Source organism: Mustela putorius, unplaced genomic scaffold (assembly GCF_011764305.1).
Source record: "Mustela putorius furo isolate JIRA1106 unplaced genomic scaffold, ASM1176430v1.1 tig00000083_pilon_pilon_pilon, whole genome shotgun sequence".
Taxonomy (NCBI): domain Eukaryota; kingdom Metazoa; phylum Chordata; class Mammalia; order Carnivora; family Mustelidae; genus Mustela; species Mustela putorius.
In genome coordinates, this window is record NW_025421273.1 from 43,295,720 (window position 1) to 43,318,720 (window position 23,001).

General features: G+C 41.8%; 1 protein-coding gene across 3 annotated transcripts in view; it reads left to right on the forward strand.

Moving 5' to 3' along the window:
- Positions 1-23,001, forward strand: part of WDR19 (WD repeat domain 19) — a 98,928-nt gene that overhangs the window by 62,150 nt on the left and 13,777 nt on the right. For all 3 annotated transcript variants that reach the window (XM_004764012.3, XM_045076595.1, XM_013062210.2), the window contains 11 exons: positions 341-481; positions 562-644; positions 1,109-1,192; positions 2,567-2,713; positions 3,105-3,229; positions 5,231-5,343; positions 6,878-6,946; positions 15,541-15,618; positions 16,916-17,012; positions 18,830-18,954; positions 21,813-21,894. In XM_004764012.3, the coding sequence (XP_004764069.1) occupies positions 341-481; positions 562-644; positions 1,109-1,192; positions 2,567-2,713; positions 3,105-3,229; positions 5,231-5,343; positions 6,878-6,946; positions 15,541-15,618; positions 16,916-17,012; positions 18,830-18,954; positions 21,813-21,894 (1,144 nt within the window). The remainder of the gene's footprint in view (positions 1-340; positions 482-561; positions 645-1,108; positions 1,193-2,566; positions 2,714-3,104; positions 3,230-5,230; positions 5,344-6,877; positions 6,947-15,540; positions 15,619-16,915; positions 17,013-18,829; positions 18,955-21,812; positions 21,895-23,001) is intronic.

The window sequence follows — 23,001 nt, forward strand, 5'->3', positions numbered from 1 at the left end:
GTAGCTAAGAGTCTCTGAAGGCTTCCCTCCCTCTCTGCTGTTATCATATTCTTCCTTCCCTTCCTCTATGGTCATCGGTTTTCTTTCTTAACTTCCACATATGAGTGAAATTGCTAGTTATTTGTAAAGATCTGGACTTCTAAAGAAAAAAGTATAGCTTTGTAACAGGTGATTTAAAAAAAAATTTTAAAAAAAGGTTATTTCATAACCTTGAGATTTGGCTAGAAGGGTTAATGAGAGTAGTGTTTGGGCTCATTTTAGATTTAAATTAATTGTTTGGCTGAAATAAATCAGTTTAACTTAGGGTCTGATTTGTAAGTTATTTGCCTTGTGATTTCAGGAACACGATGAAGTGTGTCTGGCTGGGGTGGCCCAGATGTCCATAAGAATGGGAGACATACGCCGAGGGGTTAACCAGGCGCTGAAGCATCCCAGCAGGGTCCTTAAAAGAGACTGTGGCGCCATATTGGAGAATATGAAGGTGTGCTTGTCTCTGCATAAATATTCATGGGTACTTTCATGTAATAAATTCAGTGTTTTACTAATCTCCTATTAATTTAGCAATTTTCAGAAGCAGCCCAACTGTATGAAAAGGGTCTCTATTATGACAAAGCAGCCTCGGTTTACATCCGCTGTAAGAATTGGTAAGAATTGGCTAAGGCTTGTTCCTAGCAGGTGTGGAAATGAATGGGTCCTGGTGGTGTCCCCTCTTGTTTCCTTGTGGTTCCTCCCTCCTGGACATCCTGTTCCCTCTTCTCTTTATCTCCTTCTTCTTCTTCTTCTTCTGTGAGCTCATGTTCTAGTTCACTTTCCAAAGAACAGTATGTCCTATCAGTCTGGTGTGGGGAGATCTCTGATCAGACAAGTTACTAGGGGAAAAAGCTCTGTTGTCCCCGAAGAGCTCAACCACTGCCTTGACTTCCCACAGAGAGGGAGGGCAGGGATGTGGGGTCAGAAGGAAAAAACGTCCGCTTCTATCTATAGGAACCAAGATTTCTTTAAAGATTGTGATAACTATTTTGAATCCTTAAAACTAACATTTGATTGTAGGACGCTGCCTCGGGTTTGAACACAGTGCTGACATTATTCTCCAAAACCTGCCTTCTAGGGCCAAAGTTGGTGAACTTCTGCCTCGTGTTTCTTCCCCAAAGATTCACTTGCAGTATGCCAAAGCGAAAGAAGCCGATGGAAGGTTTGTACAGATTCTCAGATTCATACAGACTTAAAGCACTGTGTAAGTTTGATAAATTAACCATCGACCTTTGTAACCTCTGCAAAAGGCAGAGTGGAGGGAGGAAACATCTTTTGCCTTCACCTGGCCTGAATGCTAGAATGTTCAGTGTCTCCCATAACTTATATACCTCAGTTGATCCCTTGTATATTCAAATATAGGCTACTGTCTCTTTGTATTTGAGAGTTTAATATTAAAGTTGATATTTTTGATATAATGTGGCATGAAAACAAAGTGATCATCATTTTATTACGAAGGATAACATGGATGCAGAGGATAAGAACAGTGAAGAAATACGAACTCCCCACCCACGATTGCTCAGGGAGAGCCACAAAACAGCGTCAAGATACAGTGATGGATAGTTAATATCCTAAACATACAAACATTCCCAGCAACATGCTATAAGAAACTCAAAGTGAAGGATTCCCAGAGGAGGAAACACAACTATGAAATTGTATTTTGTATAAACATGAAAAAGCTCTACCTCATTAAATGTCTTACTAGAATGGAAAGAGCTGGATGGAGAGCTGGTGGGGAATGAAGAGAAGTCTCAAGCTCCATCTAGAGGTTGACTCGCAAAGATTTTTTTTTAATTTTTTTTTTATTTATTTATTTGATAGACAGAGATCACAAGTAGGCAGAGAGGCAGGCAGAGAGGAGGAAGCAGGCTCCCTGCTGAGCAGAGAGCCCGATGCAGGGCTCCATCCCAGGACCCTGGGATCGTGACCTGAGCCGAAGGCAGAGGCTTTAACCCACTGAGCCACCCAGGCGCCCCAACATGCAAAGATTTTATAGATCACTTTTTGCTGTACCTATAAATGTGAAATATTCTGTATGTTCTGTTTTCTAAAATAAGCTTATATCACTATTTTAATCTTCCCACTCCAAAAAAAAAAAGTAAAGTGTAAAAGATTACATGGTTCAGGTGAGAAAATGCATTCAATATGAATATTTTACTGTTAAAGAACACATTTTAGTGACATGAGTCCTTATATTCTTTCCGATGAAGAAGTAGTTCAAGAAAAATAAGAAACCACCACCAAATGGGCGGCTCAGGTGGTTAAGCATCTGCCTTTGGCTCAGGTCATGATCCGAGAGTCCTGGGATCAAATCCCACATCAGGCTCCTCACTCAGTAGGGAGCCTGCTTCTTCCTCTCTCACTCCCCCTGCTTGTGTTCCCTCTCTCGCTGTCTCTATCTCTCTCTCTCTCAAATAAATAAATAAAAATTTGAAAAAAAGAAATCACCATCATTAAAAAATTGTCCCATTTATTGGCATTTCTCCCCAATGCAACAGTGTTAAGAAAGCTCTTCTGAACTAAGTGATTCTTACAGATACAAAGAAGCTGTTGTGGCTTATGAGAATGCGAAACAGTGGAACAGTGTCATCCGCATCTATCTGGATCACCTCAACAATCCTGAGAAGGCTGTCAGTATTGTCAGAGAGACCCAGTCTCTGGATGGCGCCAAAATGGTAGCCAGGTAACAGAATGCATGTTCTTTGGAGTTCCAAAACACTAGACTTAGAAGAAAGTCTGCACTTCCCCTCATCAAATACATTTTGTACAAAATTTTTAAAATTTTAAAACAAAATTTTGAAACAAAAAATTTTTAAAAGACTAAATATTCCCTTTGAGTTTAGGGAATATTTAGTCTTTTAAGAATTTTTTGTTAGGTCTGAGTATTTAAGTTCAAATTGTGTCTGTTGCAGTCAGTGTGTGAGAGTAATGCTTTTCTAACACAAGCCTATAGTGTAGAGCTGTGGTGTGCCTGATTTTTTTCAGTGGCTTCTCATAGTTGCAGAAAGATTTTATTTTGTCAATGACACACTTACTTGAAATGAGTCAAGCTGATGAAAGTAACTTTGTTTTAGGTTTTTCCTACAGTTGGGTGACTACGGGTCTGCCATCCAGTTTCTTGTTATGTCCAAATGTAATAATGAAGCTTTCACACTGGCTCAGCAGCACAACAAAATGGAAATCTATGCAGACATTATTGGTAAATACCACTGTTTGCCCTCATTTCTCTTAAAAGATTTGTATCACAGGAATCCTCGACTCTTACGATCCAAGTTTCGGATCGGCATGCCCCAAGCACATACCCTCACACCACTTACATATAAACATACGCATATCTGTATGGTACTTGTCGGATTTCAGGATTCCTACTGTCTCAAAGTGAGATGGAATAATAAGACCATTTTCAAAAATTCAGGTTTTGGGGGGACCTTTAAAAGAGGTCCGATTTCCCAAATTCTGCCGTTTGTCAACCAGTGTTAAAACAAGGTTCCAAAATGAAGGTAATTGAAAACACATAAGAATTTTTTAAGAAATATTTTCATAAATGTTTTAAATTGACTTATAAATTCAGATTATATGATTATACTTGGATGAAGAGTGATATAAGTAAGCAAGATACGATTTTCCAGAAGAAAGTCCAAAAGAGAATTTTTCTATTCTGAGAACACCTGCCTAATAGGTTTTCTTCCCTTGTTTGGAATTATTCTTAGAAACCACTGAAATAATTTTGAGATTCATATATAATGTTATTTGTGGTGCTATTTTGTTTTGTTTTGTTTTTATTATGGAAAAGTACACATAACATAAATTTACCATTTTAGCCATTTTTACATGTACAGTTCAGTCATATTAAGTACATTCGCATTGTATAACCATCACCACCACCCATTTCCAGAACTTTTCCACCATCCTGAACTAAAACCCTGTACTCAGTGAACAGTATCTCCCCGTTGCCCTCTCCTCCAGCCCCTGACAGCCACTATTGTACTTTCTTTGTCTATAAATTTAACGATTCATAGTGTGTCATATAAGCGGAATCAAAGTATTTGTCCTTCTGTGTTATTTTGGGTTTTTTAATTTATTTACTTATTTTTATTTATTTTTTTAAGTGGGCTCCATGCACAGTGTGGAACCCAATGTGAGGTTTGAACTCACAACACTGAGATCAAGACCTGAGCTAAAATCAAGACCCAACACTCAACGGACTGAGCCGTCCGGGCAACCTTGTGTTATTATTTTTTTTTTTAATTCACAAAATGACCATATAAGAATTGATGATAGGATTTATGAAAAAGTCTTTCTTTCAGTCTTTAAGGGAACAAATAGGTAAAAGCATCTTCTGATATGTTACAAAGCCATTCAGATAATTGGAGAAAATAAACAGCGAAAGAAAAAGGAAATACAGACAAAAACAACGTTATACTCATTAATGTTTAGCTTGACAGATGACACTTCTGTCTCAACACTGCAGATCACCACAGCACTAATGCATTTGAGTTTTTTTCATTTCATAAGCATTTTTTTACGTGCGTGCACACGCACACGCGCGCACACACACACACACACACACACACAGTTACTTTTCTCCACCTTTCTTTACCCTCTTCTCCCATAAACTTCCTCTGTACCTTGGGCTGGAGGCCCAGGGCTGTCGTTCTATTTGGTACATTAATGGACCTCCGACTCCTCTGTGTAAATGTAAGCAATGCTTTTAGGTCCTTCTCCCTCTTTGCTTAACATATAAAGAAAAACAGTATCTTTAAGTGGCATCTATGGGCTACTTGAATATTACCTCCTTATTTAAGACATTTGTATTAAAGTTGGCCTATGATTGTTCTGAAACTCTAAGCCCATCGCGACGGCGATTATAGTCCTAGTTGTTCCTGTTGTTTCAGGAGAGGAGAGAAGGCTCTGAAAGATCGATAAAAGTCACAAAGGGTAATGTCAAACCACAACCTAGATTCTCACAAAGCCTCCTCATTTCCTGTCCTGATTCCTGTTTGAGTGAAAAGAAGATGGAACAGAGTTGATATTTGGGATAATGACGGTGAAGGGGTTTTGTGAGGAAAACACTCATAGCAGCACTGATCTTCACAGTTAAACTTTTTTAATCATCTGATTTTAGGTCTTATTTTTAAGTTAACAATAAAAGGTAAACACCTTTTGCGCAGATATTTTACTCAATGAACTTCTGTCATAGGTTCTGAAGATACTTCGAACGAAGACTATCAAAGCATCGCTTTATATTTTGAAGGAGAAAAAAGACATTTTCAAGCTGGAAAATTCTTCTTGCTGTGTGGCCAGTATTCACGAGTTAGTATTTCCCAAGAAAATACACATTGAACTCCATGGGAATGCTTAGGGGAATTTTTTTTTTTTAAGTTATCTCTATGTCCAATGTGGGGTTCATACTCATGAGCCTGAGATCAAGAGTCACATGTTCCACCAACTGAGCCAGCCAGGTGCCCCAGAAATATTTTAAAATATATTATGCTCCCAGACACCCAGATCTGAAGTCTGAGTTAACTTTAAATCCTCTCTCTCCCACAGCCAGTCACATTCTTCCTTTGTAGTATCTCTGACATCTGTCCCTTTTCATTCTACCTACCATCGACTTAATTCAGACCTGGATCACCCCATTTATTATTTGATTATTAAAATATTATTTCTGTTTTCCCTGTTTTTAGTTTCTGTCTCTATAACACCCTACATTTTGTTCTCCAAATGGTGCATACTTGCATTGCAAAAGAGCCCCACGGCAGGGGTTCTAGCAAGGACAGAACTAAGCAATGTTGTGCTTTCATTGTGTGACAGGTTGGGGACTACTGGTTGGCACCTGTTTGGTTTGACAGAAATAGCTTCTGCTACCAGAACATTGTTGCCTTTCAGGAAGTGGTCCTACTAGTGCCCGATCAGAGGGTTTTTCATGAGAAACAGAAGTCTCAGTCTCCCAATTTTAAAATAGGGACCCAGATATTTGTATAATACCTCACTCACCAAAAAAAAACCACTATGTGTGAACTCAGCCTTCTGGCCACCAACTTAGAGTTTCTGGCCACTTAGATAAATAATATCCAGACTCCTTAACTGACACTCAAGAGAAGTCCCACAAATTGACCAATGAGCCGGAACTTCCCAACCAGCTGCTGGCATCCAGCTGTTTCCATTGGAAAAAACCTATATTCCTGCTAGCCTTTTCCCAGTCCTTTTCTCATCTAGATTCTCCTCTTCCCCACCTACCATGGACCCGTTCCTCTTCAAGTCCTTTTTCCTGGGTGGCACCTTTGGGACCATCCCCATGTAGATCAACTTTTCTTCCTCGGAGCACCTATGAAAACAACCAGTCATACTGCCCCTTTGTCATTTAAGCTTTTATAACCTTAATATTCTTCATAGATGTGGTGGTGTAGTGTTGTGAAATTAGCCCATTACGCCTTAAAATAATTGGTTCCTTACATCATGACATTACACAGATCTGTCCTTCCTGGGATTCTCCCCAGCAGCCAGCACAGTCTCACGTATGTAGTAACACATGGGCAGTAGATACCTGTCAGACGAACATATGAATGAAAATAATTATTTCTTCACAATGAAAAAGGGCTTCTTTTTCATTCTCCTCTCACCGGAAGTCTGAACGAAATTCTGTAGAAGGTTCACTGGATCCTTCCATCGCTGAGATGGCACTCAGCCCTTCTAGAGTGTATTTTAAGACCAGACAACACACGCCCCTGGCTGAGAGGAGGGTACTTTCAGGAACTATCATTACTTTGAGTGTGTGAAAGCTTTGTTTTTCCCCAGGGTGAAAGCAGGCTGCACATTTTCAATTGCTATGCAATTCTCATTTCAGGCACTTAAACATTTCCTGAAATGTCCGAGCTCAGAAGATAATGCGGCCATAGAAATGGCAATTGAAACTGTAAGTAAACTCTGTAATGTGAACCTTTGAGAACGCCAATGTGCAAAATTAGACATGCAGAAGTAGACCAAAGATTGTGACCAGTTCCCAGGTACCCATCATCTGACTTCAGCAGCGATTGACATGTGACCATTCTTATGTTATTCATACGCCCACCTCTTTTGCTGTGTTATTTTAAAGCAAGTCATTTATTTATAGGCACAAAATCTGTCTATAAAAGATAAGAACCTTTGGATTTTCTTGTAGGTGTAACTTGCATGCAGTAAAGTGCTCAGATCCTAAATGTAGAGCTCATTTTTTTCGTATGAGTACACTGGTGTGACCCCTGTTGAGATCAAGATATGGAGCATTCCCAGTTTCCAGAATGCTCTCTCATGTTGCCTCCCAATCAGTGCCCCCAACCAGGGGGAACCACAATTCTGACCTCTGTCCTTATAGACTGGTCATATCTGTCTATGTATTTCATATAAATGGCCTCATACATATTTTGTACTATTTTGTGCCCAGTTTCTTCCAATCAAGCATTAAGTCTGCTAATGCATTGTATTACTGCATGCAGCAATAGTTCCTTTTTTAAAAAAAGATTCTTATTTATTTATTTTTGTGATAGAGAGTACAGAGCATGAGCAGGGGGAGGGACAGGGGGAGAAGCAGGTTCCCTGCTGAGCAAGGAGCCTGATGTAAGACTCGATCCCAGGACCCTGAAATCATGACCTGAGCCAAAGGCAGATGCTTAACAGACTGAGCCACACACGCACCCAGCAATAGTTCATTCTTACTCTTGGCTGTGTAATAGTCTACTGTACGACTGTACCACAATTTATTTATCCATTATTCTGCTAATGGACATTTGGGTTGTTTCCAGTTTGGGCATATTATGAACAAAGTGGCCATAAATCGGTTCATGTCCTTTGATGGACATAACACTCTGCCTTATTGGGTATATATCCAGGAGTAGAGTTACTAGGTCATTAGCTACACATATTTTAGCTACACTAGGTACTGCCAAACATTTTTTTCAAAGTAGTTGTACCAATTTACCCTCTATCAGCAGTGTGAAAGAATTTAGTTGCTCTCTTTACTGACAGTTACCAATCTGTTTCATTGTAACTACTCTGATAGGTGTATAGTGGTATCTCAGGGTTTTAATCCCTTTTTCTAAAAACTGATAATACTGAGCAATATGGATATTGGGTATATTGGGTATCCTCTTTTCTGGAGTGCTCTTTAAATCTTTTTTTCTAATTTTTTGTTGTATCATCTCATTCTTACTGATTGTAGGACTTTTTTATAATTTCTAGATACAAGTCTTTTCATCAGATATGTGTATTGTGAAAATTTCTCAAGCTGTGGCTTGCCTTTTTATTCTTCAATGGTGTCTGGATGGAAATAAATCAACTTACAAATCTTTTCTCTAATGGTTAGTGATTTTTAGTCCTATTTAAGAAATCATTGCCCATTCTATATGTTTTCTTCTAGAGATTTGATTGTTTTAGCTTTCTTATTTAGGCCTATGCCTATCCCAAATTAACTTTTGTGTATGGTGTGAGGTAGACGTCAGGAATCTTTTTTTCCCATATGGATATCTGGTTTGATCCAGCACCATTTATCAAAAGACTATTTTTTCCACACTGAATTATATACAGCATTTGTCATAGATGAAATGACCATTTTTGTGTAAGTCTGGTGTTGGATTCTATATTCTTTTCCATTGATTTGTCTCCCCTATACCACTACCACACTGTCTAAATTGTTGTGTTGTATGTATTCTTTACTATAATCTACTTTCTACCTCTTTGGATTTGCCTACTCTAGACATTAATATAAAGGGAACTATATATGTGACCTTTGTGTCTGGCATCTTTTTTTTTTTTAGATTTTATTTATTTATTTGACAGAGAGAGAGATCACAAGTAGGGAGAGAGGCAGGCGGGGGGAGGCAGGGGAAGCAGGCTCCCCACTGAGCAGAGAGCCCGATGCAGGGCTCAATCCCAGGACCCTGGGATCATGACCTGAGCCATTTTCAAGGTTCAATTGTGTTGTAGCATGTACTAATACTTCATTCGTTTTTATGGCTGAATAACATTCTGTTGTAGGACTCTACCACATTGTGTTTGATAACATTTGGGTTGCTTCTACTTTTGAGCTTTTATGAATAATGCTGCTGTTAGCATTTGTGTACAAGTTTTTGTGTCTACTTGTGTTTTCATTTCTCTTGGGTGTATACCTAGGAATTGCTAGGCCATATGTTAGCTCTGTGTTTAACATTTTGAGGAACTGCCCAACGGTTTCCCAAAGCAGCTAAACCGTTTGACATTCCCAACATTGCACTGCAGTTTCTCTAACAGTCATTCCTTGACATTATCGAACATCTAATTAGAATGCAAATTTCCCCATCTCCTGTATTTCCCACTAACTGATAACTAAATCTAGATACTTGATCAGACATAGATTTGATATTTTTAGGAAAATGGCTTCATAAATGGTGCCATGTACTTCCTATTTCATCACGTTAGTAGGCTTTTTTTTTTTTTTTTTCCCTTGTTAGGATTCGGTTTTGTGTCTATTTTGGATCTGTTTAGATTTTTTTAACTTAAACTCAGTTAGTCAGCATGTAGCGCATTATTAGTTTCATAGATAGAGTTCAGTGATTCTTCAGTCTTGTGTAATACCCCACACTCATACATCACATGCCGTCCTGCCTCACCCAGTACCCCATCCCCCCCTGCCCTGCAGCAATCTGTTTCCTGTGCCTGAGAGTCTCATATGGTTTGTCTCCCTCTCTGATTTCATCTTGTTTTATTTTTCCCTCCCTTCCCCTATGATCCTCTGTTCTTTCTTAAATTCTATATATGAGGCTTATATCCTAATCAGCTCAGGCTGCCGTAACAAAATACCACAGACTAGGTGACTTAAAAAACAAAAATTAATTTCTCACAGTTTCTGGAGGCTGAGAAGGCTAAGGTCAAAGGGCCAGCCAGTTTGGTTCCTGCTGAGAGCTCTCTTCAAGGCTTGTAAGTGGCCACCTTCTTGCTATGTCCACATGTGGCCTTTCCAGGAGATCACTCTCCCTTCCTCTTTTCACGATACCACTGATCCCATCGTAAGGGCCCGATCATCACCACGTCATCTAACTCTAATTATTCCCAGAGGCCCTGTCTTCACATACAATCACATTGTGGGGTAGGACGTCAACACATGAATTTGGGAGGTACATGAACACTCCGTCTGTAATAGCCCATAATTTGTCATCTCTCTTTTTATGGTGTTATGATCGATTATTGGATGTTGAAATGGTCAGCCCGATCCCCTCCATTGTAAGGTTTCCCATTGGCTTTTCACCTAATGATCTCAGCAGCCATTAATATTTATTATCTAGATCCATGATTTCATTAGGGGTTGCAAAATGATGATATTTGATTGTCATTCCTCCTGAATTCCACATCAGCTGTTTCGGTACACTAAGATAAAAGAAAAGGAGAATAAATACTTGATTTTTTTCCCTTTGTTTACTAGTTTTGAGAATAATGAGGTGGTTTCCTAGCATCCTCCAAAGGTGACCTCCAGAGGTGTTCTCGTTTTTAATCATAATACGATATAGCCTGTGTGTGTGTGTGTGTGTGTATCCAAGATATGAATTATGAGTGAATTATAATTTGTTTGGGTTTTATTTTGTTTTAGATTCCACATATGAGTGAAATCATGTGGTATCTTTCTTTCTTGAACTATTTCACTTAGCATATATTCCTGTGTGTGTGTGTGTGTGTGTGTGTAGACCAAATCTTCATTCATCCTATTGCTGGGCACTTGTTTTCATACCTTGGCTATTGTAAATGCTGCAATGAACATAAGGGCACATTTCCTTTTTTTGGATTAGTGTTTTTGTATTCTTTGGATAAATACTGATAAGTAGAATGGCTGGGGCATATGGTAGTTCTATACTTAATTTTTTGTGGAATCTACATACTGTTTTCCATAGTGACTACACCAGTTTAAAATCCCACCAACAGTCTACCAGGGTTCCCTTTTCTCCACATCTTCTCCAACACTTGTTATTTCTTGTCTTTTTGATAATAACCATTCTGACAGGTGGTAGGATATCTCATTGTGGTTTTGATTTGCATTTTCCTAATAATTAGTGATGTGCAGTATTTTTTCAGTGCCTGTTGGTAATTTGTATGTCTTCTTTGGAGAAATATCTATTAAGATCCTCTGCCCATTTTTTAATCAGGTTGGTTGGTTGTTGAGTTGTATGGATTTTTTATATATATTTTGGAAATTAACCCCATATTGGATATAGAATTTGCAAATATCTTCTCCCGTTCAGCAGGTTTCTTTTTCCTTTTAGTAATGGTTTCCTCTGCTATGCAACCTTTTAGTTTGATGCAATACCATTTGTTTACTTTTACTTTTGTTTGCCTTGTCTTTGGAGTCAGATCTATAAAGACATCACTGAGACTGATGTCAAGGAGCTTACCCCTCTCTGTTTTCTTTTAGGAATTTTATGGTTTCAGGTCTTGCATTCAATTCTTTAGTACTTTGAGTTAGCTTTTGTGTATGGTGTATGAAAGTGATCTAGTTTCTTTCTTTTCAATATGGCTTTCCAGTTTTCCCAACTTTGTGGCAGGAGGGGGGAGGGAAGCAGCAGGTGCACCTGTCTTGTTTGCTTTTATTTTATGATTTATTATTTTTTATTTTTAAATTTTTTTTTTAAAGAGAGAGCACAAGCACGCAGTGGGCAGTGGGAGAGGGAGAGACAGAATCTCAAGCAGGCTCCACGCTCAGCATGGATCTCCTGACCCTGAGATCATGATCTGAGCTAAAATCAAGAGTCAAATGCTTAACCAACTGACCTACACAGGTGCTCCTCCCAACGTTTTTATTAAAAAGACTGTTCTTTCTTCATCGTATGTTTTTGGCTCCTTTGTCACAGGTTAATCATCCCTATACGTGTGGGTTTATTTCTGGGCTCTCCACTCTGTTCCTTTAATCTGTGTGTCTGTTTTTTACTAATACCATACTGTTTTTATTACTGTAGTTTTTCATACAATTTGAAATCAGGGAGCACGATTCCTGCATGCAGCCTCCTTCTTTCTCAACATTGCTTTCGCTATTTGGGATCTTTTGTGGTTCCATACAAATTTTTAGAATTATTCTAGTTTTGTGAAGTATGCCATAGGAATTTTGATAGGTATCACACTGAGTATTAGATTGCTTTGGGCAATAGGGACATTTTATTTTTAAGATTTTATTTATATACTTGACAGAGACAGATCACAAGTAGTCAGAGAGGCAGGCAGAGAGAGAGGAGGAAGCAGGCTCCCTGCTGAGCAGAGAGCCTAATGTGGGGCTCAATCCCAGGACCCCAAAGGCAGAGGCTTTAACCCACTGAGCCACCCAGGTGCCCTAATAGGGAAATTTTTAACAATATTCTTCTAAGCCATGAGCATGGAATATCTTTCCATTTATCTGTCTTCTTTAATTTCTGTCATCAGTGTCTTATGGTTTCAGTATACAGGTCTTTCACCTGCTTGGTTAAATTTGTTGCTAGGTATTTTATTTTTTTTGATGTGGTTGTAAATGGAATTATTTTCTTAATTTCTCTTTCTTATATTTCATTAATAATGTATAGAAATGCAAGAAATTTTTGCATATTGATTATATATCCTACAACATTTATTTATTAGTTCTAATGGTTTCTTGGTGGATTTTTTAGGGTTTTCTATTTATGGTATCATGTCATCTGCAAACAGTAACACTTTAACTTCTTCCTTTCCAACTTGGATGCCTTTTCTTTCTTTTTCTTGCCTAATTGCTGTGGCCAGGTACCATTTCTTGCCCCAGACCTGGAACCAAGCATTTCTCTAGGGAGTTCTGATTCCTTTCAATGAGAAATAGTTTTAGAGACCATAATTTGGGTGCTAGGAATATTCTGTTTCTAAGCCTTTTCAGTATAAATGTTGGCACTTTTTATTGTGACATAAAAATTAGTATTTTCTAAAAGTATCTGAATTTGAAGCTGCGGTAGAATTATTAGAGAATGGAAATTATTCTCTAGCCATCTACATTTACACTATACATCTACATTTTTAATTATAAAAATAGTTACATTCTCTGGTTTTCTCTGCATATCCACAACCTTTTCCAACACCTACTTCCTCCAGAAAGCTGGACTCAAGACTTCCAGCAGCTCTCCAGAATACATATCCTGCCTTTCCTACCAAAGATGGACTGGGATTCTGGCCCCAAATTCATAAATCCAGAAAGGCTCTGATTTGGTTAGTTCAGATGGCCATTCCAAGATTAAACAACTAGTGGCCACAGGGATGGAATATCTTGCTTTGGCAAACTGGGTTAAATTCCCACCCCTTGACATTCCCATTTATATGGTCATGAAGAAGGGGGTCCTCTGAGGCACCAAAGTCCCACTAGAACCCACGGTTGAAATGGAAGTGGGAGCATTTCTCAGAAAAGTCAAAGGAATCAATATCAGACAAAAGTGGTTTGAACATCACCTACCATTACATTTCTCCTTCAGATTAATAGTCCTCAAGTGCAAGGACCCATTTCTTCATAGAGTATTTAGCACATCATGGGCACTCAGTAAATATTTGCTGACTGAACACACGTTGGTTCCCAGCTCAGTGAATGCATTATATAGATGGTATAAATTCCCTTCCAATCCTCCATTCCTTTCCACCCTGAGACCCCCTCCCCTGACTTGAATTTTCTTATAATCTGTGCACTCTTACCTGCTGACCCCATAATTGAGAATATCTTAAAAATATTCATACTTCACCCATCCCTACCCCACCCCACCCCCATCCTCTACCCGTGACGTTTCTGAAATACATTCTTGGTGTATGTGTGTTGATGTGTGTGTAGAAGAGCCCTAGTTGGGAACCATTACCTGCGTAAACCCATGAGATGGATGAGAAAGATAGGTCCGGTAGCTGGGTTGGGGGCCTTCCTGCCTCTTTGCAGTGAGCTTCTGGCTTCACCTCTCTGTAAACCTTCTCTATGAGGTCTCCACCAATCTCTTACTTGCTAAATACATGAGTTTCTTCTCAGTCTTTATTCCATGTTATGGCAGCATTGTATGCTATTATACTACACCTTTCTTGAAATTGTTACTCCCTTAGAACACTGCTTCTCCCATTACTTCTCAGATAGTCCCCTCTCAACCTCCTCCACTGACTCCTTTGCTCCTTAAATGTATGTGTTCCTCAGCATTCTGTCTCCGTCCTCCTTTTAATTTTAATTCCGAGTGGCCACATCTGTTCCTTACTGCCTCTCCTTTCCATTTATCTTACCATTTTGGGTGTGCTCAATGCTCTGAAATTCAAGTTTAACCATGTGCCCTTATTTTCACTTGCTGTACCTGGCAACACCGCCTGCTTAGGACCAGTCCAAGCCCTTTAAGAGTATTAACTTCTTTAATCCTTAAAACAGTGCTGTGAGTCAGGTATTATTTTTATCCTCGTGGAGGTCCCAAGAGTCACCTGCTGAAGATCACACCGGTGATCTTTTGACCTCAGGCAGGCCGACTCCAGAGCCCTTGCTTTAACCATGTCTCTGTACTGGCTCATTCACCATCCACCAGAGCCATCCGCCAAAGCCATCGAGATGAGGAACTGTACAGGATTTCTCTTCCTTACAGCATCCCTTCCTTACAGCAGGCGTGAAAGCAGAGGCAACAGATCTATAAAAGCTTAGCTTTCTTGCACTGACACACAAGTGTGTAGAAATTCTGCAGCCAAAAGAGCCTCTCCCCTCCACAGGTTCGCTACAATCCCTTGTCTACAAGGAACTTTCTAACTTCTCTTAATCCTTTCCCCTGAGGAGTAGCAAGCTAGGGTTGCTCTGGAGCTCCTGTTGTTTCTTGGCTCACCCCTTTTTTTCTGGACACAAGACTCTGAAGCCTCCTATTCTTGTCAATAATTAATTATTCCTCCTATCTAAACCTAATACATTTCCTGTGGTCCATAATTTTTCCTGATCAACACCACACAACTCATGAGGGATTGAACTCTGACCTTCATGCAGGTGACTCTCAGACCTAGGTCTCCAGGCCAGCATCCTCTCCCAAACTCCACCCACGCTTCCAGCCGCCTGCCCTCTTCTGGGCCCCAGTGGCCATACTTTTCCTGCTTTTAGACTTCAGTTGGCCATGGACAGGTGCATTTCCTTGGGGACTGCTGGAGATGCAGTGCTTGATGCTATGCTCTTGCAGAAGGCCCAGTTCCTATGCTCAAGACCCTATTATCTAGATGTCATAGTCACTTACCTTAAGGAAGTTTTTACCGAAACATTGAAGAAGTGTATTTTGTGTGTGAAAAAAAAAATGGCCTTTTAATATAGCAACTTAGAGAAGCTATAGCTTCGAAGGATAGACTTTTATTATTGGAGACTATAAACGAAATAAGATCCTGAATTTATATCCTGTCAGGCACTTGACTTCAGGTATTTTTACAATTGTTTTTTATTCCATTTCCTTAGCCCAAGATTATTTGTCTCCCCCGAGTTCCCCTTCCTTTCTAGTTTTAAGATGCCGAATTATGGTTTCTTTATGGTTTCTTTCTCTTCCTAAACAGGTTGGTCAGGCCAAAGATGAACTTCTGACCAGCCAGCTGATAGACCACCTGATGGGAGAGAGTGACGGCATGCCAAAGGTACCAGAAATGCCATTTGGATTTTATGGAGTTTAGTTATGATCTGACTTTATTCTGCCCTGTTTTTACCTACTATGGCTTATTGAATTTTCTGTCTGAATACAGCTTGAGGTCTGCTAGACAGACCGTGCATTTTAGAAGCTATTGGATATATTCATTCTTTGAAATTGGCACGGCCACCTGTGCAATAGACGCAGCCCTCCCCCTCAAGATAACAGTTTTTACCACCCACAGTTTTCCTCAAAGGTTAAAGGTTGTATTTGTTCTGGGAACTATGAAAAATATTATTAGAACTATGAGTTAGCATTAATCCCTAAAAATCATATACTTTGCTCATATTTCAAAAGATATGGGAATGAATAGCGATCATATTTAGCATGAAAGTAACTCACTGTAAATATAAAGGAGAAATAAATTATTAAGAAAATATTTTCAAAGTATGTGACTTGGGAGTTCATGCAGACATCAGTCTTCTTTCAGTCCTGATGAAGATGGTCTCCTTTGAGAATACCCTTGAGCTTTTCTTCCCTTTTGCTTTGATGTTTGAGGTGATTTTCTTATGAAGGAAGTCAAATTACTGATTTGGAGAGAAGGTGCCAGAATGTCCTAGCCGGAGAGGATTATAGAGCAAACATGATCCCCAAGTCCATTTCCAGTGTTTCACAGATAGAGACACGGAGACCCAGGGGAGAGTAAGTTAACCTACCAAAGGTTAAACTCTTCAACTCTTACTAGCCTGCTCACCTGATGTCCACTTATTCTAATAACCAGGAAACCAGCGTAGGAGATTGTCTGGAGGTGAAGAGAATGAGAATAAGAAATAGTCAAAGGCCAGAGTTTTTTGTGGACCAGTGAAATTGATATGGGTATAGCAGTTTTTGAAATTTTATGAAGTTGGTACATCGTATGAGAACACATTTGGATTCCAAGCACACAGGAGATAACTCTGGGGTTAGAGGGTTAGGAACACAGACTCTGAGGCCCCATCACTGCGGCTTGATCCCAGCTCTGGAAAGGCCCTCTTGGGTTCGTTTCTCATCAGTGCAATTAGCATATAGCCGTGCTTTTCTCCCAGGGAGGGCATGAGGTTTTAAACACATTAATAGTTCTCAAGTACTGAAAATACGACCTGGTGCATATTAAACTATGAATAAATACTGGATAAATAAATTCTTTATTCAATGGATTTTTTTAAAAAGACTATCCAAAGTGGATTCCAACAGAAATGCAAAACTGTAGGTGTTTCTCCCGTTCACTAGTGAAGACAGTGACGTTTCTGTAACGGTTTGCGTGTTAGGATGCCAAGTACCTGTTCCGCTTGTACATGGCCTTGAAGCAGTACCGGGAAGCCGCTCGCACCGCCATCATCATCGCCAGAGAAGAGCAGTCTGCGGGTAGGTCTGGGCTTCGTGTTTTTCCAGATTCAAGGAGTGGAATCAAGCTCCAGCCCCTTTGCTGCACAGGAAATAGTAGCCCTTTTCTAATCTGGGTTTGCTCTGAAGCCGGAAGACTAGGGAAAGGACCGTTTCTGGGTCCGAGGGAAGTGAGACAGTGCCCCATCGCGGAGTACCTCCGCTGACGCCTTCTGTTGACCACGCTACGTCCTCTCCCCTTCATGGCCTCGCAGCTCCTGGTCCTGGACGGACCTCCCCGCCCTCGCTGGCCCGCAGCCCCTCCCCTACACTGTGCTGCACTTTCCTTCCGTCCCATGTGTTTGGCTTGCACAACAGGAAAGATACTAGAAGATGGGAGATGATGTAGCTAAAGTTAGGATTGATCTCGTTCGGAATAGCATGCAGGGACCGTTGATAGAACCTCCAGGACACGGGGCGCCTGGGTGGCTCGGTGGGTTAAAGCCTCTGCCTTCAGGTCAGGTCATGATCCCAGTGTCCTGGGATCGAGCCCCGCATTGGTCTCTCTGCTCAGCGGGGAGCCTGCTTCTCCCTCTCCCTCTGCTTGCCTCTTTGCCTACTTGTGATCTCTGTCAAATAAATAAAGAAATAAATCTTTAAAAAAAAAAAAAAAAGAACCTTTAGGATAGTTCCATTCTCTCACTTACATGCTCTCGAAACATTATTGACGAAGAGAATTAGTCTGACATCTTCCCTAGTTTTCACAGGCTGATTCTTTTAGATGTTCATAAATACAGAACACGATTTTGGAAAATATGGAGTTAAGTCAGTTATTACTGATCTAACACCTGCTGCAGGGTACATGGCGGGGGCTCAGGACTCGGGAGACTGAGCCATGGTTCCACCCTTAGAGAGTCCTGACTTGGTGGGGGAGACAGCAGATTCAGAGCTGTTGTGCAGGCCAAGAAGTACCAGAGTGGGAAGGAAACCCATTAGAAGGGCATGGGGACAGGGATCCCCCTCATCCTGAGGGTGGGGGACATGGGGAGTTGGAGGATGGAGATGAGAGAAGACAACAGAAGTTTCAGCTGAGCATCGACAGGCTGAGCTGGCCGGAGATGATGGGGGGAAGGTGTGCAGGGGGGACGGCAGCAGGGGACACAGGAGCACCGACTATGGCGCGGGGGAGGGGGAGGGCGAAGTCGGGTTAGGATGGTAGGCGGAGGCAGATCCTGAAGGGTTCAGGTCCTTGGCTCAGGAATTGGCCGTCAATCCCTAAGGCCCTTGGAGGGTTTTTATGTTGGAGTGTGAACTCCAGGTCTTTCAAGAACACTCTGACGTCAGAGTGGAGGCAGAACAGAGAGGAATACCGATGCTGCTGCAGAGAGATGGAGAGATGGTGAGAAGCATTTAATGGGCCTGGGGCCAGGCTGGATTTGGGAGACTTAGAAGGCTGACCCCAAACTTGATGACCCATTGGCTTTGGGGGCGGATGGTTTCCTTAGGAAGAGGGAGATGTGTCGGCGGACACCATTTTCTCTCTGAGGGACCAGCTGGACATTCGTACCAAGAGTTACTGCAGGAAGAACAACTATGCTCCTTTATATAAGAAATTATGAGGATATTGCTAATAACAAAATCTTCTTACAAAACAAGGGCCACGCACGTTGTGAGGAACACCAGGTGATGTATGGAGTACTGAGTCCCTGTATTGTATACCTGAAACAAATATTACGCTCTGTGTTCGCTAACTGGAATTTATATAAAACCTTTAAAAGAATAAAATAAAATGAGGGCCCACAGAAAGGCCTCAGATTTCATCCTTTGCAATAATGTCATTTTGCCACCTTTTTTTCTAGGAAACTATCGGAATGCACACGACGTTCTCTTTAGCATGTATGCAGAACTCAAATCCCAGAAGATCAAAATTCCCTCTGAGATGGCCACCAACCTCATGATCCTGCACAGCTACATCCTAGTGAAGGTGAGACCCTTTGAGGGACTTGGGACATAATCTGCCAAGGGAGGTTATCACCTGAAGGGATTTCTTATGGGCACCTCTCCGTTGGATTAGAGTGAGTTTCTAGATCTCTGTTGTTAAGTGGAAAACAGCAACATACAGGATAATTATACAGTCTGCTACCCGTTGGGTGCAAAAGGGTTAAGAATAAGAATGAATATATATTTGTTGCAAATAAAATTAGAAATAGACTCAAAGTCTCGCTAGCCAAAGTAGTTTGCTAACGGGAGCACGACATGGGGCAGAGGCGACGTGACAGCCATCTCCATTGAGGGGACGAGAGGGAAAGCAGGTTTCTCTGTGGATGTATTTCTACCTTGTCTTGATTTTGAAGCATATAAATGGATTACCTGGTCAAGAAAAATTTACTTAAGACATTTTCATCTAACCAAAGTTTACTAGTTTATTAATTCTAACATGGTAGATTTTATACAATTCTACAGTTTTTAATACTATTTAGTTTCTATCTGAGTATAAAAATGGTACATATTCATGGAGAAAATTTAGAGAATGTAGAAAAGTGTAATGAAAAAGTAACTGACCCTTTAAGTCCATCACCAGATAGAACAGCTATTAACTTTGCGCTGTGTATATCCTCTATACTTGGTAAATACACGTATGCACTATTTTTTCTTACCACATTAAGATTATATTTATGTCCAGTTGTGTATTCTGTCTTTTCAATTAGTAATTTTTCTTTGAAGACCTTTTTTATTTGATAGAGGGAGAGACAGCGAGAGAGGGAGAGGGAGAAGCAGGCTCCCCGCTGAGCAGGGAGCCAGATGTGGGACTCGATCCCAGGACCCTGAGATCATGACCTGAGCCAAAGTCAGAGGCTTTAACCTACTGAGCCATCCAGGCACCCCTCAATTAGTAAATCTTAATAAAAACAAACTATAGCATTCAAACCTCAAATACTTGTATTGTAATTTACATAAAAGTTATGTGTAAATTGATGTGAATTTTGTAATATATTTATACACATATCTCTATAAAGATACAGACAGAATCCAACTCACATGTTTTTCTAAATTTTCATTATATCAAAGTACATCTTCCCATATTAATGCCAATTTGGTTTCCAGTCCAGTCCCCAAGATCTTAATCTTGACGGTACCTAGGATAGAGGAGGCGTGTTATGAATGACTAAGATCCTAATTATGATCTCTACCAGTGCTGTCCAGAACTTTCTACAGTGTCGTAGGTGCCAATGTCTGGGCTTCCCCATATGGTAGCCAGCATCCTGGCTATGGAGACCGGAAATACAGCTGGTGCAAATGAGAAACTACATTTTTTTATTTTATATAATTTTAATTTTAAAATTTAAATAGCCATATATGGCTAGTGGCTACCATATTCGGCCACACAGTTCTGTAACACTGATGGTAAGGAAAAAAATGAGAATTCTGGCTTGTAGCCCTGGAGAGTACATTTCTCCTCAGAGCAGCGGAAGGATCCCTTCTCTCATGTGGAAAGGAGTGGAAAGGGAGAAGGGCGGGCTCTCTCATCTGCAGACGTGAGTGGTGGTGCCATGTGTTGTGGGCACAGAATCCAGCAGAAAGGCGCTTTTGGGGGTGGAAGTCAGGGAATCCTACACACAGCCCTCCGGGACCAGGGCTTTCTACCACCCTAAGGCACAGGGATGGTGCTCAAGCCTTTTTCTTTTCATCCGGCCCCGAGAGCCGGCCCATCCCTGGCCGAGGACCGACCGGGCACCCTCTTCCCCTCCCACTGAAGGGCACCGCGGGACTCTTCCCCATTTGCCGTGGTTCTCGACTCTTACGCAAGCACCACCCTTTCTCACGATTTTTAACTGCTCATGGTGTCAAAAGGGAAACTGTGAAACCTTTTCCAGTCAGAATACATTGACGTAAAAATGTCCCAGGCATCTTTGAGCCAAAGACTGAAGAAAGTCAGCCGCGCTTCAGGGGCTCTCAAGACAGCTTTGGTGGGTGCTTCCTCCCAGAGCGGGGGCAGGGATTTGGGCTGAGGGACAGCCCGGGACCTTGGTGTCTTCATGATGGAGCTGGGCTGTCTGAGGCCCAGGGAGTCAGCAGAGGACAAGCAGCAAGGGAGTCCCTCCCCCTTCTGGTATTTACCGGGTAGCCGTGCTCAGGAAGTGACGCCATCAGCCGTTGCTTGGACCTGATGCCTGGGAGTTACTCTCCGCTCACGCTGCACGTTCTCACCAAATACCAACCAGTTCTGCCTCCTATGGCTCTACTTCTCTCCACCCCCACCCCGAGCCCACAACAGACCCCCCCCCCCGCCCTCTCCCACCTCTGGGGGCTGCCCCATCTCGCTGTGTGATACGGCGACATCATGCCTCGGCCCTGTTGGCTCTCCAAGCCTCCTCTCATCCTATGCGTCAAGGCCCCCCTCATTCTCAGTACTCCCCCAATCTCAGGCCTTCCGGCTGCCGCTGCCCCCTTGCCCTCTTCCTTTAACAGCTCATCCTCTCTTTCTGCCTGAAAGACTTGGCTTTCAGGTCTCACAACAGCTTGGCAAAGTTGGCATTATTAGCGCTCTGAAAATGGCCTGTACGAGCTGGATCAGGGATTTGAACTCATGCCACGTGGTCTGGGGCAAAGTAAAAAGCAGAGCATAGAGGGGGGTAAGGTCGGTGAGGCCACAGGGTCAGGCGGCGCTGCTGGAAGGAGAAACAGAGAAGAACTCCCAAGTGCCTTAAGCCAAGTAGGGCTGCGAGGATCATGGGACAGCTCGTTCAGCATCATAATGAAGGAGTTAATTATGTGGGGGAATAAAGCATGAATTAGGGTTAATTAAAATCTCTTAAGAGCAACATACGTCATTTATTTCAGATTCACGTGAAAAGTGGCGATCATATGAAAGGGGCACGTATGCTTATCCGGGTGGCCAACAACATCAGCAAATTCCCATCACGTACGTACTGTTGAGAAGGACCTGTCCCCCACGTGTGGACCTCAGTGTGGCACTGTAAGATTGACAGTCACTAACCCCTCCAGCCACTGTTCTCTACACAGATTAACTCATTTATTCCTCACACCCACCCCAGCAAGTAGTCTAATGGGACCCCAAGATCACCCCCAAGTTCACTAGGACTCACACAATGCAACCCACAGTCGTGCCGGAGGCTAACATTACAGCAGAAGAATACAAACCCGGAGCAGCAAATGCAAAAGGCACATGCACGGGGCGAGGTGTGGGTGAGAACCAGGTGCATGTTTCCGAGTCCCCTCCAGCAGAGTAAACACGGGACACACTCCTCCAGCAGTGAGGTGTGTGACAACACATGTAAAGTGTGTCTACCAGATGCGCTCATGAGAGGCTCAGGGCCCAGGGCTTGTACCGGGCGCTGTCAGATTCCCAGAAAGCAAATGTTCAGCGTAAACCACACTGTTTGTGCAAAGAGTTCAGGTACAGTGAGCCACTCTGATCTGGAAATGGGGGGACGCCTGGCTGGCTCAGTGGGTTAAGCCGCTGCCTTCGGCTCAGGTCATGATCTCAGGGTCCTGGGATCGAGTCCCACATCGGACTCTCTGCTCAGCAGGGAGCCTGCTTCCCTCTCTCTCTCTCTGCCTGCCTCTCCGTCTACTTGTGATTTCTGTCAAATAAATAAAATCTTTAAAATGCAAACTATTTAAAAAACAAAAAAAACTACACCCGTGGGCACTGTTGTTTTCTCTGTTTTACTGGAGAAGCAAGCAGAGGGGAAAGAAGTGAAGGGCACTTGCCCAAGACCGCACTGTTCAGCTAGTAAGTCTGACCCTGTTCTCAGCCAGGCCACCGCCGCTACAGAAGGTCCCCTCATTCTTTTTTTTTTTTTTTTAAGATTTTATTTATTTATTTGACAGAGAGAAATCACAAGTAGATGGAGAGGCAGGCAGAGAGAGAGAGGGAAGCAGGCTCTCCGCTGAGCAGAGAGCCCGATGCGGGACTCGATCCCAGGACTCTGAGATCATGACCTGAGCCGAAGGCAGCGGCTTAACCCACTGAGCCATCCAGGCGCCCCACTAGCAACATGTCATT